Raw genomic sequence first — 15943 nt, forward strand, 5'->3', positions numbered from 1 at the left:
GGGGCGGCGCGGGCGCGAGTCTGTCAGTGACAGCGGGAGGGGGAGGGGGCCGGAGATGGTGGCGGCCGCGGCGGCGGCGGCGGCTCTTCCGACATGAGGCAGCGGCAGCGGGAGGCACGGCGGCGGCCGCGGCCGCGGCGGCGTCGCTAGCTCGGGAGGCCGCCCCGGGCGTGGGCGGGCGGGCGTCCCGGGTCGGCGTCGCGGGAGCTGGCTCTGCGGCAGCGCAGCGCAGGGCGGCCGGCTGAGGGGCCCGCGCCCGCCGCGCCCTGCGCTCGGCGCCCGGCGTCTCCCGGGGCGCTGGGCATCCCCGCCCCGCTGGGCCGGCCCCGGAGGCCGGGAGCAGGCCCCGCTAGACGCGCCGCGCCGACGGGGGCGACCGCGGCGTCGCGGGCTCCTCAGACTCGCGCCGGCGCCGGGGCCTCGCTGCAGCCCCTCACAGCCCGCCCGCAGCCTCCCGCGGGGCCGCCGGCCTTTGACGCAGGGGAGGCGCCGCTCCGCGCGGCATGAGGGGCCCGCCGCCGCCGGCGGGAGAGCCGCGCGGGCGAGAGCGGCTGGCGGCGTGAGAGGGCTCGGCTGGACTTGCCTCCGCAGCCGCGGCGGCCGGAGCAGGCGAGTGCGCGGGGTGGGCGGCGCGGGGGGCCGTGGGGGCGCCGCCGCCTCGCCGGCGCGGGATTGCCGGGTCCGTCTCGACTGCTGCGGGCGGCCCCGGGGCGGGACGGCGGAAGCCCGGCTTAGACGTTAGCCGCAGCTTTCGGGAGCGTATGGTGCCTCCGCAAGTGGACCGCCCCGGCCGCCGCCGAGCACACCGGTGGAGCTCGTGGCCTTCAGGAGCGTGCGCCTGTGTGGGAATCGGTGCCCGTGTAACTCAGGTCGTCTTCGCCGACAGGTACCAGAGCCCCCGGCCCGGAAGGTTCGGAGCGCTCGGCAACATGGCTTCCCCGCCCCACCAGCAGCTGCTACCGCACCACAGCACCGAGGTGAGTTGTGACTCCAGCGGAGACAGCAACAGCGTGAGGGTCAAAATCAACCCCAAGCAGCTGTCCTCCAACAGCCACCCCAAGCACTGCAAGTACAGCATCTCCTCCAGCTGTAGCAGCTCTGGGGACTCAGGGGGCGTCCCCCGGAGAGTGGGCGCTGGAGGCCGCCTGCGCAGGCAGAAGAAGCTGCCCCAGCTGTTCGAGAGGGCCTCCAGCCGGTGGTGGGACCCCAAGTTTGACTCGGTGAACCTGGAGGAGGCTTGCATGGAGCGCTGCTTCCCGCAGACCCAGCGCCGCTTCCGGTATGCGCTCTTCTACATCGGCTTCGCCTGCCTGCTGTGGAGCATCTATTTTGGCGTCCACATGCGGTCCAAACTGATGGTCATGGTAGCCCCAGCTCTGTGCTTCCTCGTCGTGTGTGTGGGCTTTTTTCTGTTTACCTTCACCAAGCTGTATGCCCGGCATTACGTGTGGACCTCTCTGGTTCTCACCCTCCTGGTGTTCGCCCTGACCCTGGCCGCCCAGTTTCAGGTTTTGACGCCTCTCTCAGGACGTGTTGACAGCTCCAATCGTACCCTCGCAGCCAAGCCCACAGACACTTGCTTATCTCAAGTGGGGAGCTTTTCCATGTGCATCGAAGTGCTCTTTTTGCTCTACACCGTCATGCACTTACCTTTGTACTTGAGCTTGTTTTTGGGAGTGGTCTATTCTGTTCTTTTTGAGACCTTTGGCTATCATTTTCGAGACAAAGACTGCTTCCCCCCACCTGGAGCATGGGCGCCGCACTGGGAGCTGCTGAGCCGAGCCCTGCTCCATGTCTGCATTCACGCCATCGGGGTCCACCTATTTATCATGTCCCAGGTGAGATCCAGGAGCACCTTTCTCAAGGTGGGACAGTCAATTATGCATGGAAAGGATCTGGAAGTGGAAAAAGCCCTGAAAGAGAGGATGATTCATTCTGTGATGCCTAGGATCATAGCTGATGACCTGATGAAACAGGGGGATGAGGAGAGTGAGAATTCTGTCAAAAGGCACGCCACCTCCAGCCCCAAGAACAGGAAGAAAAAGTCTTCCATACAGAAAGCCCCCATAGCATTTCGCCCTTTCAAAATGCAGCAGATCGAAGAAGTCAGTATTCTATTTGCAGATATCGTGGGCTTCACCAAGATGAGTGCCAATAAGTCTGCTCACGCCCTGGTGGGTCTCCTCAATGATCTGTTCGGTCGCTTCGACCGGTTGTGTGAAGAGACCAAGTGTGAGAAAATCAGTACCCTGGGAGACTGCTATTATTGCGTGGCGGGGTGTCCAGAGCCCCGGGCCGACCATGCCTACTGCTGCATTGAGATGGGCTTGGGTATGATCAGAGCAATCGAGCAGTTCTGCCAGGAGAAGAAAGAGATGGTGAACATGCGTGTCGGGGTTCACACGGGGACCGTCCTCTGCGGCATCTTGGGCATGAGGAGGTTCAAATTCGATGTGTGGTCCAACGATGTGAACTTGGCCAATCTCATGGAGCAGCTGGGAGTGGCGGGCAAGGTTCACATTTCCGAGGCCACAGCAAAATACCTAGATGATCGGTACGAAATGGAAGATGGGAAAGTTACTGAACGCCTTGGCCAGAGCGTGGTTGCTGACCAGTTGAAAGGTATGTGCGTTTCTTTGCCTCGCCATCTCCCTCCCCGGTCCTGTTTGTGTTGAGGAAAATAAAAACCAAACAATCTTTTTCTAGTGTCAGTATCTGGAGGCAGATCAGTTGTCTCAGGATACCTCAACATGGGGGCATCTCAGGGCTGATGAGACTTTGCCTCTGGTGAGTCAGATATCACAGATCTGTTCCCACTGTGACAGTGCTGACCTAGATGAGATCTTTAGGAGGAAGGAGAACTTTGGAAATGCATATCCTGCCAGTCAGCTGTTACTGTTTCTGAAATTCTGGGGGCAGGTCCGATGAATGTAGTGGGGTTGAGGGGGCATCAGAGCCTGTCAGCAGGCAGAACTTTGAAGTACTTTAACAGATTGTCTTTCTGTTTCATTTGGTTGCCCCTAAATCCCATCAAAACTTTTCTCCATGCCTTTTTCCAGAACTGTGAAGAATAAAACCTTTCTCGTCTTGAGGCCTCACTTTGCTGGAATAAGGAAGTTGCTTTAGCCCTGCAGGACTCTTGAGAATTAAATGGAATTATATACCCTCAGTACATACTGCCTTCTTCTAGGTCTCTTTTTTAAAAATGTATTTTTAGCTTTCAACTTTCATTTTTATTGTGATATTTCTCTTACCATATAGACTGCAGCATTTTACAAATCTACCCGGATCAGAGTTTAGACCCCCTATCCCCAACCCCTTGGATTTGTATCTGGTCTCTTGTCTCGGACTTAAGTTCTTACTGCTGTTCTTGATATTTTCACTGGGGTTCTTTTTCCTTTTTTTTTTTTTTTTTTTAATTTTCACAAAGGGCAAAAATTTCCGAGGCCTGGGAAGTGATGTAGAAGTAAGGGGGACCAAAAGTAAGGATTCTAAATTCCTAACCCCCATCCCACTCCCCTTTTTAAAAACAGTCCTTGTGATTTACTAAAATCTTCTTGCTTGGGGAGGGAACATTTTGGAAGTATGTAGAGAAAATAATATTGATTCTTAAAAGTCAAAATTTGTAAAGCTTGTTGTGTTTTGTGGTGCTCATGCGTTGCATGATGACACAGTGAAAAGCTCCAGGAAAGAGTTTGTCGTGGGAAGGAACAGCTTAAGTCAGAGATGAGAGCAGTAATAGTCTCAGTCAGAGACAGTAAGTGGTTGAGTGTCGGGGTCTGAATAGATTGTCAGGCTTGACATCATCCTATATGCTCAACTGGTATTTTGTTTCTCTGCTTGTGATTAGAGTTCCCCATGTCATTTACTTTCTACTTGGTCATAGCACTTTTTCCTTCTCCTGACTTTTCTTTATTAGTTTTGCTATGAGTTGAAGAATTTACAGGTGTAAGTAGAACACTACTGATACTTCCCTCTGTCTAGAGAGCTCTAAAAGATACTTTGAGGAGGTCAGAAACTACACCTTGCAGTTCACTTGAGAGGTTCTGCTGTGGTGATTGTCTTTCCCTGTAGGAGGGTGACTCTTGCTCTCAGAGTCGTCAGAGTCTACAGATGCCAGTGGCGTGTGGGGCGGATGTAATCCCTGCTTGACACTTTGGTATCTTTAAGATCTGAGTGTTGCAGGCTCTGTCCTCAGGGGTTGTGGGACAGATTCCAGAGAGCTGTGCTATATGACATTATGACAAGGGTAGCAGTTCTGTAAGTGGTAGTCTGAACAGTGTGTTTCTTGAATATCAAGAATAAAAACAGATGTAATCGTTAAATAGGTCTGGAAGGCGCCGAGTCTTTGAATCTTCCACAGTACCCATTCTTGTTAATTTATGGGTAATTTTATTTTTCAACTTCAAGTCAAGTGTCTCAAAGACAGTGAAAAAATATGCTAGAAGGGGGTCTATTGATTTTTTTAACTTCAAATAGTGTACATTTGGTAAATTAACTTTTTCTTTAAATTTGTGTATGCTGTATATTGAAGGGGAAAGTTTTACTAGATGGGAGGTAGGGAAAGGTGGAAGGCTCAACTAAAAAGGTGGTATTTTTATATGGTATTCCCTCCTTTAACTGTTTCCCTGAGACCATGATTTTTGCTTTATTCAGCTCATTTTGAAAACCTTTGTGGACAGGACTCCAGTAATATAGGATGTCTATACAACTTCCTGCCTCTGTTTGAAACTGCCCAGTTCTGTTCTGTCATTGTCCAAATCCACTAAATTGAGAAGATAGCACAGTTTGTAGAGAACCCTTTTTATATACGAGGTTAAGGTTATGTTTTTAAAATTTTCATACTTACCCAAAATACCATGATCACGAAGGTGGTTTTCACAGGGTAAGGCTTATCTGTTGTACTCCAGAGGTGCTGACCCTTGCGATTTCCCCGAATGCGGGAAACTCGACTTCATAATTGGGGGTGGTGGGGGACTGCATTTGCATTCTCCCCTGTTTTAAAAAAATAAGTAAGTAAAAACCCACAATTTCTTTTAGCCCATCTTGCGGTTTGTGGAGATACTTTCTCTCTACAATGTTGGGCATAGCCTTTACTATATATCCCCTTTTCTGATAATGGGGTTAAAAATACCCAGTAGAGGACTCTGTAGATATGAGTACCAGTAGGCTGGGCGCTCCAGAACTAGCCTGGCAGCATGGAAAGTAGCTCCTGCTCTGTAACTTATCTGGAAAGGTTTGTGGAAGGCTGGACTTCCATTATTCCTGCACATTCACTCACTCATTGGAAATCTTTAGCATGTTCTTAACATGTGCTCCTTGCCATAGATGAACTCGTGGAGTGCTGACAGTTCCTGACCTCAACAGGCTTACTGTTCTAACTGTGGTAGCATGTGTGAAGAGTCAGGAACCCTGTATGGGGGCTACATACTGAGGTGGATCTTGAGACCTGGTGGTGAGTCTTCAGGTAGATAAAAGAACATTCGGTACAGTGGATGTAGCATGAGCCAAGGCTCAGGGTTGTGTGTCCCTGTGGGCTGTAAGTAGTACTCCATTAGGGCAAGGAAGGGTGTGGATCATGCAGAAAGGAGTTTGTGTTTGATTCTGGACATAATGGGGAGCCGCTGATGGGCTTAGGCAGGAGGCTTAGGTGATATAATTTGCAAATTTAGAAGGCTTACTTTTTCAGTTCTGGGGAATGTAGGTTGGCAGGGAATGAGATGGGAGATTAGAGAGTTGTTTCCGTAAATCCCAGGCAGGGGTCATGGCAGCCTTAGCTGGGGTGTTGACAGTGACAGTGGAGGAGTGGAGCAGACAGGAGAACCAGTATGGATCGGGTAAGAAGTAGAGCCAGAATTAAGCAGACAACTTGGGGGTGAGAGGCTTGATTGTCTGAATGGGATATGGCCTTTCAAGGTTTCTGGAGTTGACACTGGAGACAGTTTGCAGTCAGGAATGAGTGAGACGTTTGAAGTTTCTGTGGCATGAATGGAGAATGCAGAATTGAGTTGAAGAATATGAAACAGTCCAGGAGCCCCTGGCTTGTTCATTCATTCATTCAACAAGTAATTTATTTTGTGCCGGGCAGAGTTCTAGGTGCTAGGGATACAGCAGTGAACAAAACAGACAAAAATTCCTGCTCTCGTGGCATGTCATTGTGCACTGAAATAAAGTTCTCAGACACCAATCTGAGCGGCGATGCAGGGCTGCCTCTCTGCAAGGGAGAGCAGCGGTGGTGTTCTGTTCTAATAGGGCAGTCAGTAAAGTCAGTGAAATATAAAATTTCTTCTGCATTAAGTTTTAAGGAGAAACAAAGCAAAAAGGAGGATATAGAGTGTGTGTGTGTGTATGCGTCTATGTGTGTTGGTGTGAAACTTTAGGTAGGGTGGTCAGACACTGAGGGAGAAGGTCGAAAGAATTTTCAGCACGAGGCTCGGACTTAGGAAATGATCCAAAAAGTAAGAGGCAATTATTATTAAAGGTAGGTAGAAATAGTGTGATATGAGTGATGGGAAGAAGCATCTTTTTACACCATTTAGGACAAACCACTGGGCCCAAAAGGATACTAGCTGTTCTGCTCTTCCTTGGGCCACAAGCCAAAAAGGTGAGGAGGATTGTCTGGAACTGGTTTTTTTTTTTTCTTTTTTTTTTTTCTTTTTTCCCTCCTGTTATAGATAGAGTCACAAAGACAGAAGGTGAAACTGTCAGCAGATATCTATAAATGTCTTATTTTCTCCTCTGAAATATTAGGAAGCTGCAGCAGGGTGCGCAGTCATTCCAAATCGACAGCAACAACTATGTCTTTATAAAGGGAATGTCTGGTAGCCATTGCCAACCTTTCAGGCTCATGAGCAACGGGGGGAAAGATCTGCTGATGTGCACTGGGCAGATAGTCACCTGCTGACCACAGCAACCAAGACCTTATCCAAGTGCTAGTAGGTGGCTACTTAGGAGAGGTCCTATCTGGCCCCCTTCTGGGGCCCTTCCTCAAACAGAAGGTGGGCTGGGGCACTCTGAATGTTAGCCTTGCCAGTGGCTGTCCCAAACTGGCAATCTGGGCCCCCTCGTTCCCTACCAGCTGGCAGCTAATAGCCCTACTAAAGTACCAGTTTTAGGTGCAGTTTGCTTGCTCAGTTGGTCTCCTTGCTTCACTGGACAACGTGAATAGCTTGTCCCCACCTGAGCAGATATTCTTGCCACTGGAGTGCTAGCCTACAGCAGACAGCTCATTCCTTCCTCTGTAGTCAGGCCGAGAGATTCTCTGCTTGCCTGCATCCTGGAGCAGGCTGTCTCGTGCATGTTGAAACATAGCCTTGGATGGCAAGTGGCAGAGGCAAGATGAAGCAGAAAATTTGACTGACAACCAAGATTGGAAACGAGAAAGAGCTATGGAGCGGATGCTCACGCAGCCCCTGGTGACAATGTATTCCGGCTTCTTTAGGCCAAATTACATGCCTTCCAGCAAAAAGCACACAGGTGTTAATTTCAAGGACCAGCTTTTGAGCAGAATTTGCCTTTCCGCAAAGAAAGTTAAGGATATGGTTTGCTGAATGGCAGGTGGAATGAAGAAGGAGGGAGGGTAATCATTTAGGTAGAATTAACAAAAAAAGGAAAAAATTAAAAAGAAGCAATCAGCATAAGTAAAGATATTTCAGGGACTAGCCAGCCTGGTTCCAGTAATGGTCACCTGTGTACTTTGCCATGGAGTAATAACCTTGAAAGAAAATGTTGAATTTTCTCTTGTGTGTGCATGTGCCTAAATTTTCCTCTTTCCTTGGTGATTTTGGTATTAGTATTTCTATTGGGAGTCTTATAAGACGGTGGTCATTAATCACTTGAATGCAGGTCCCCTTGCTGGGTGGTGATAGGCAGCTGCTGACCCCCAAGGGAGCGGCTGAGTGGCCTCTCTTCCTGGTAGCTCTTGGCATCATTTGTACTTGCACACGAGACCCCTAGAGACCTTTATTTCCCCAACAGGAACTAGCATCCGTGGAGGGAATTTTATGAGGAGGGGAGAGTTTTTGAAACAGCAAGGGCACTGCCACATGAGGTCTAGAGCGTCCACACTGAGACATTAGTGCAGGATGGTGGTGAGATAACTTGAGCGCAGCACAGGCTGGTGGGGGCGGTCTTCCCTTAAGAGGGCTGGATGAGGTCGTGACATTCATCAGTCTCGCTCATGCCCTGGTAGACTGCACCAGCCAAACTGACACATGGCCAACCTTGGGTCAGGTTTGGCAAAACTGTACTTCGTGAAACTCATGTGCTCTTGTTAATCGGGTTTTTTTTTCCGCACCGCCCCCCGTCCCCCACCCCACATCTGCGGCATTGCACTTGTAAGAAAATGCCTGGAATGCCTGCTCTGCTGAAGTTGGGAGAGAGGCTCATTTCCTTAGAATAGTCTGGAAGGTCAAGCCCCCCAAAGACTGGTGGTTGGAGTGGCAGTAGCAGAACCAGAAAGGGAGTGAGGGACAGGAACAGTTTCAGGAGTGGGTGGGATTCTGGGACTGCGATGATCAGGAACAGCTGTGACCAACCAATGAGGTTTTCCATCAGCCTGTGGTTCTGTTCTTAAACTTTTTGGTCTCAGGACCCTTCTACACCCCCAAAAATTATTGGAGAAACTAAAGAGTTCTTGTTTATGTGCCTTATCAATATTTATCATACTGGAAATTGAAATAAACTGAGATGTTTAGGAGAATCTTTCCTTAGAATTCATTTTAAAATAATAATAAATCCATTGTACCCACTGCATGTTAATAAAAATAATATTTTTATACATATAATTATATATTAAAAATGGACATTTTTTATTTATTTATTTTTTAAAAGGTTTTTGAATGAATCTTTACCCAGGTGTGATTTTGTAACATAATGCATTGGTCATTTGGAAAATATTGGTTTCCTGAGTTACGTAGATCTTCCAAATGTTGACAAAAGCCAAGTCTTTAAATACCGGGAAGATGTCGACTTCCCAGGCGCAGAAGTTTTATCATTTTTTTTGAAAGTTTGAATTTTATCACTGACAACAAATACTGTCAGTTGTTTCCTTTGAAGTGACAGACTGTTCATTTTTCAGGAACAGTAGCCAAATACGCTAGTGTGAGTGGCCACAGTTTGTAGGTTGAGCAGAGGTGATCTTCCATCCGACAAGCTGCTGGTTCAGCTTGCAACCCAGACAACTGCGAGGGTGTTTTTCTCAACCCTACGGGGGTAGTCTTCTATTTTAACACAGTCACTCAAGCTTGAGGTTTAACGCAATTATTCATTTTTACTGCATCATTAAAGGACTCCTTAGGTGAAACTGTTTGTTTTTTTTCCTTCTGTAAGCGTGTGGTAGTCAAGAACACACTGACAATTCGAGCGGTCTGGTGCCACCACCTCGATCACTAGTGGGTTCAGCCACAGCTGCTTTTGCACCATCAGTGCTGATGCCGACACTGAAAATGGCAAATAGTGTCCTAGTGTTATGTTGAGAATAGTTTTAACCCTACAGATGGACACCCTGCCGAGAGGTTTCAGGGACCCCTGGAGGTCTGCGGAAGTACTGTGGGAACTGCTTCCTTCAGCTGTAAGTTAGGAAATCTGAGGGTTTGTCCGTACTACCCACACACACACTCTCACACATCTGAAACCACTCTGACTGGACGTGCAATGGACGTGGTGCATTTGTTGTGGAGGCACCAAGCGGCTTTAGTTCATACCTTTATTTTTTTCTCAAACAAATCCTTTATGCCTCTGCCAAAGTTTTGCTGGTGGTGTTTAAGGTTCACAATGAAACTATCCACTTTGGTTTTTTAACTTTTTTTTGCCGGGCTTACCCTTTGGCAGTATAGTTTCGTAGATGAGCATGGATTTTGGTTTCTGATGCATTTGCATTCAGTTCTTGGTTGTGCAGTTTCTCAACTGGGAGCCTTGGGCAAGTATGTGGGGACTCTCCAATTTATAGGAGTGACAGTAGCTCTGTCTGAGGGTTATTGGGAGAATCCAGTGAGAGGATTGAAGGAAAGCACTTGTTGGGGTAGTGACTCTCCCACAATTGATTTATTTGATTAATAATAACCAACTCTTTCGCCTGGTTGAGTCACATTTTGTACTGTACGCAAGGGTGTTTCTTTTTTCCACACTTTGTTTGGTGCAGTCTTGTATAACTTGGTATTGAAACCCAAACCACACCAGGGACTGTGATTGTGTCAGTTTCTCGAATTAAAAAGGGCAAGTGTCCAAAATACAAAAGACTGATAGCCCTGGTTAAACTGTAGCTGCCAAGTTTGGCAACTTCTTAACTGAACACCCTGGGGAGTTTAGGCAGTATTGTTTTTGGGCTGCGTGTGGTCCCCAAAGCTTAGGGGTACTTAAGATGATGTGGCCCTTGATAATTGAGGAATTATGGGGAAATCTTCAGCGTTGTGACTCTGGAGATCCTGGCTGAAGTTTGAGCTAGAACAGTTATTCAGCTCTACTGCTTTCTACTATAAACTACTCTATTTACTCAATAAATATCAAATGATTTCCCGCTATTTGTGAGGCCTGGATTAGGTTCTGGAGAAAGAGCCCTCTGCTCTCTTGGAGCATATACAGCCTAGAAGGGGAAGTAGACATTAATCAAATTATCACCTGAACAAATACACACTAGACTTACTTATTGTATTACTAATGGAGCTGGGAGGTAGGGACACTTATCATTTCCATTTTATAGGCACGGGGACTGAAGCATAGAGAGATGAAGTAACTCAGGGTGGCCACACAGCTAGATAGAGCTGCTAAATGGTAGAGCCAGTATTTAGACCCAAAGGGGCTGTATTAGGAAACACTAGTGCCCACTTAGTAGAATTGCAGTGAGGATTAAAGGAGAAAATGATGTTAAGTACATAGAAAAGTACTTGGCACCCAACGACACTCAATAGAGATTAGATGCATTAGCTAGTGAAAGTGGGGACAGTTTTCTTAGCAGCACCAACAGCAGGAAAACAACCATACCTTTGTGTGGTTCTTTCCAGTTCTCAGAGTGTTTGCATGCACATTGTCAGCCCAGCTGTTGTGAAGTCTATGTGTATGTTTAGAAGTTTGTATTTTTTTGCTTGCTGCTTTCCCATTATAGGACTTTTTTTTTTTTTTTTAAGAGTTTTGGGTTTTTTGGTGGTGGTTGGGGAACGGAAGGAGGTGGAGAGAGAAAATCGTAAACAGGCTCCTTGATCCTATAACCCTGAGATCATGACCTGAACCGAAATCAAGAGTCGGATGCTTAACCAACTCAGCCGCTCAGCTGCCCCCCAACACCATTATAGGTTTTCCAGACTGAGTTGGTTCCTTAACATCTTCCAAAGGTGAGCAATGACTTTTTTTAAAGAATCTCTATATATTTTTAGATTTTAGCTTATTTGATATATGTCACTCTATTACAGAGATCACAACTTTTGATGCTCAAATTGTGCCATCTCGGGCCCATGGGAGCCCCCTTAGGTTGCCCCTAAGTATTTTTCATACAACCCCAGAGTCTTTAATAGCTTTCTTATGCATTTAGTGATATTTTTAAGGAGTAGAGAAATAATCGTTAATTAAAATCTCATTACTTCTGTTTGTCTGATAGGTTTATTCCAAGACTGAACCAAAGTTTTTCCCTCTCTTTTTTTGAAAAGAAAATTAATAGTATATGCATGTTTATTTGAAGAAATGGCGCTGCAGAAGAAACAGTTTGTGCTACTTCAGGTTCTTTGGAAGCTTTAATTTGCATTCTTACAATTGAGAAGTACAGAGTAATGCAATATTTCTTTATACTCTACCCTCCTGCTAATGCCTGTCCAGGCACAGGTGCCTGTGCATGTGGATAAGTGGAGACAAAGAAATGTAAAATGAAAAGAATCTTAAACCAAAATGTAGACTGTTTGCAAACTGAAGAGTGCCCCCAGCCCAGCAGGCCCAATCCCCCAGCACCAGCTGTGGAAGGTTCCAGAAAGCCCAACTCCAGGAATTCCCTTCATGGGAACTTTATTCTGAATAGTACTTCCTGGAATTACTGCCCTGCCACTTCCCTTTCCATCTTGCATAATGTGTATTTGACAGACTTTTTTTTTTTTTTAAAGATTATTTATTTATTTATTTGACAGACAGAGATCACAAGTAGGCAGAGAGGCAGGCAGAGAGAGAGGAAGGGGAGCAGGCTGCCTGCCAAGCAGAGAGCCTGATACGGGGCTCTATCCCAGGACCTGGGATCATGACCTGAGCCGAAAGCAGAGGCTTTAACCCACTGAGCCATACAGGCGCCTCTGACTTACTTATTTTTGTTTATGGTCTTTCTTCATCCCACTAGAATGTGTCTTGAGAGCAGGGATTTTACCATGTTTTATTTTCTGCTGTATTCCTAGCGCTGGGAACATAGCTTGGCAAATAGTAGATGCTCAATAATATTTGTCTTAGTGAATGAATGAATGAATGAATGAATATTCTAATTACTTACACTCTGCATGTGGATGCTTTGTTGTGCGAGAAACCACACACTAGTCATTTACACAGAACAAACTAGGAGGCCGACTGGAAGTCAATGACTGGTTTATAAGGAATGGTTGAGTGGTTTGTTAAAAAGAGGTTGTAGGTAGGGTCTTGCAAGGACCTAGGGAAGCAGGCAGAGAGAGAGCAGCCAAGGCACAATGCCTGAGAATGTGACCTAGGGCATTGGTGCGGGAGAGTGGGCAGCCTCAGGATGAGGGGACGCTGCCAGTGAAGGCCCGCCGGGTGGTGGGGTGGGGGGGGTGGGCTGTAGGGCAGGAACTCAGGTCACCGAAACCCAAGTGTTTATTTTGGGGCCAGGAAATGTGGGCTTGAATGGCTTAGTTTAGGCAATCACTTTTAAGCTTTTTAAAATGGAGATTTCAAGAAGTGTATTTATCTTTAATAATACTGTAGCTCCTTATAATTCTTATTTGATTATCATTTCTGCACATGAAAAACCAGCATATCCTATTTTTGGCAAAGCTCCAGGATAGTCTTTGTGCATAATTTCCAGGATTTTTATGTAATGCTATTAAATTCATTTTTTTCCTTCCACAGAAAAATGTGCTACTGAAAGCAGCTTTTGAATCATTTATATTCATGTTTGAATTGTTTGGGAAATATTAACTTCAGCTTTTTGCCATTTAGTTTGTAGAGAGGAAGAAAACCCATATGCATGTGATTTATTTTCTTGTATATGGGATATTAAAATACAATAAACCATTAAGGCTTTGACATTTTAAGTAAAAGCGCCTACTGCACATTGGTTCAGTGAGTTTTACTCTGCTAAGTGTTAATATTCCAAGTGTGGATTGCATTGTATTCTGTGACTTCATGCATGAGCTCTTTTCCCTCTGAGAAAATGCTACTTATGGTTATTAATATTAATTTTTGTTTTGTGAATGAGCTGTCTAAAATTGGGGAGAATGAGCTTTTTATCTTAAGATGTTATCTCCACTAACTAGTGAAACACTTTCTGGCTCTCCATTTCCTCTTATTTGTAAAGCATAAAGTTTGAACTAGACCCACCATTCTCTTGTAAGAGCAGCCGAGTGTCTCACATGACTGGAAAATGGTATACATTCTTTTTTTTGTTTTTTTTAAAGATTTTATTTATTTATTTGACACAGGAAGAGAGATCACAAGTAGGCATAGAGGCAGGCAGAGAGAGAGGGGCAAGCAGGCTCCCCGCTGAACAGAGAGCCCGATGTGGGGCTCCATCCCAGGACCCTGAGATCATGGCCTGAGCTGAAGGCAGAGAGGCTTAACCCACTGAACCACCCAGGCACCCCAGTATACATTCTTAATACGAAGAAGTAGTTTTTTCTTCATCTGTTTCTTTAAACTGTGGGCCCTCATTTAGGCAGATCTAGAATATGGAAAGTCAGATTTACAGAACTGCTAAGTTGTGGGGCAGGTGTGGCATTCTTCACTTTCTACAGAGGATTCTTGTAAATGAGTAAGATTGAGTTACAGGAGTATAATTTACATGTTTTTTTGGATCACATTTGTTATATAAAGCAGAGTATCATTAGAGGAACACTGCTTGATTTGAAAGTTTGAGGAACACTCTTGAAATGGCTTGGAGAAAATGTGAAGTGATTACATTTTTAAAAATATGCTTTTAATTCCTGTTTGCACATTATTTTGGAGATTCTAAGGTTAGTTGCCAGTACAATTAATTTCACTGTTTTGGCAAGTTTTTCCACTAGCAGAACAGAGCAAATATTGGATTTAATAATGTTCTTACTGATTATTCCATTAATAAAAGACTTGCTCGCTCTGGATGGTGAGTTCCTGGACCTGCTTACTGGCTACTTAGTGTACCAGAGTCCCATATATTTACTGTATATTTAGTGTGACTCTGGTAATTCAAAAATTAATATCCCTGGAAAATGTCTACCTTAGACCTTGCAGTTAGAAATTAAAGGTCAGGGGCACCGGGTGGCTCAGTTGGTTAAGCAGCTGCCTTCGGCTCGGGTCATGATTCCAGGGTCCTGGGATCGAGCCCCACATCGGGCTCCCTGCTCGGCAGATAGCCTGCTTCTCTCTCTCCCCCTCTCCCTGCCGCTCTGCTTACTTGTGCTCTCTCTCTCTAGCTCTCTGTCAAATAAACAAATAAAATAGTAAAAAAAAAAAAAAAAAAAAAAGAAAAGAAATTAAAGGTCACCTGTGATAAAATGAAACCCTTGGATTTAATTATAAAGGATTTATAAAAGATTTTGAATGGTCTTCTTATCCTGTCTTAGGAACAGCAAAGCAGCTCAGGGAGAGTAATATAATATTTGCTGTGATGTCCATGGCTGGTGAAACAAAGTGGGAAAGGAAAAACACTCTACTTTGTACTCAAAGACAGTGTTGTCATTGGCTACATGTGTCATCTGACCTGAGAGAGAATTTCACCCCAACAAAGACCCACCTTGTGAAACTGTAGCTTCCCTGAGAGAAAGTGTTATTCACAGCCTGTTGGAGTCACATGTTTCCAGGACTGAAGTGACTGACTCAGTCTGTAAGTAACTGCAGAAGGTCAAAACTCTTACAACCACCATACAGACAACATTTTTTTCTTTTTTTGTCTCTGACACACATTTCACAGCGAATTTCTCAGCTGGAATAATTTCATTAACTCTGTGTTCTTTCTGGCTCCTGAAAGAAAACCGTGATTCTGAACACTTTCAGAGTTGATGATTCTCAGATACCGACTTTGTCTCTCTGCCATCTGACTGTTCACATGGAAATGTTTGGTTTCATGGCTGCAGTCATGATGTTACTTTATTTAGTTGCTATTAAATTTCCAATTCCATATACTCCCCTGGAGGTATTCCAGTTTGCACTAAGGTTTCTGTTTCTTTCAGCAGCATTGCTATGGTGTATGGAACTTTCCCGAATGGGGAATGTGACCAAGTTTCTCAGACTGGATGATTTTCCATTTTTCTTTTCTTTTCCTTTCCTTTTCTTCTTTTCTTTTTCTTTCTTTCATTCTTTCTTTTAATAAGGGTTTTTTTGGAGATATAATTTGCATATCATATAATTCATTCATTTAAAGCATGTAATTTGGTGATTCTTAGTATAGTCACAGATCTGTGCGGCCATTAATATGAGCAATTTTAAAACCTTTTTAATCACTTTAAAAAGAAATCCTATACTCATTAGCAGTTTTTCCCCATTCCCCCTAAAACCTCCAGTCCCTGGCAACCACTAATCTACTTTCTGTCTTTATAGATTGGTCTGTTCTGTCCGTTTCATAAGAATGGTGAAGAATGGTGCCCTAAAGTATGCCACCTTTTGGGTCTGGCTTCTTTCACTCAACATGCTGTTTTCTGGGTTCTTTCACCTTGTAGTCAGTGCCTCATACCCTTTTTATGGTCCTATAATATTCTTTTTTTTTTTTTTTTAAAGATTTTATTTATTTATTTGACAGAGAGAAATCACAAGTAGATGGAGAGGCAGGCAG

At 45.4% G+C, this 15943-nt stretch overlaps 1 protein-coding gene and 1 pseudogene across 2 annotated transcripts in view; both read left to right on the forward strand.

Moving 5' to 3' along the window:
* Window positions 1–318: 318 nt before the first annotated feature.
* Window positions 319–15943, forward strand: part of ADCY9 (adenylate cyclase 9) — a 110439-nt gene continuing 94814 nt past the window's right edge. The window contains exons 1-2 of one of the 2 annotated variants that reach the window (XM_059415465.1): window positions 319–609; window positions 887–2622. In XM_059415465.1, the coding sequence (XP_059271448.1) occupies window positions 930–2622 (1693 nt within the window). In that variant the 5' untranslated portion in view covers window positions 319–609; window positions 887–929. Of the gene's footprint in view, window positions 610–637; window positions 2623–15943 lie in introns of those variants that run through there. The other variant, XM_059415464.1, reaches the window with a different exon arrangement.
* Window positions 4842–4996, forward strand: LOC132027315 (U1 spliceosomal RNA; annotated as a pseudogene).

The sequence above is a fragment of the Mustela nigripes genome, chromosome 11 (genome assembly GCF_022355385.1).
Source record: "Mustela nigripes isolate SB6536 chromosome 11, MUSNIG.SB6536, whole genome shotgun sequence".
Classification (NCBI taxonomy): domain Eukaryota; kingdom Metazoa; phylum Chordata; class Mammalia; order Carnivora; family Mustelidae; genus Mustela; species Mustela nigripes.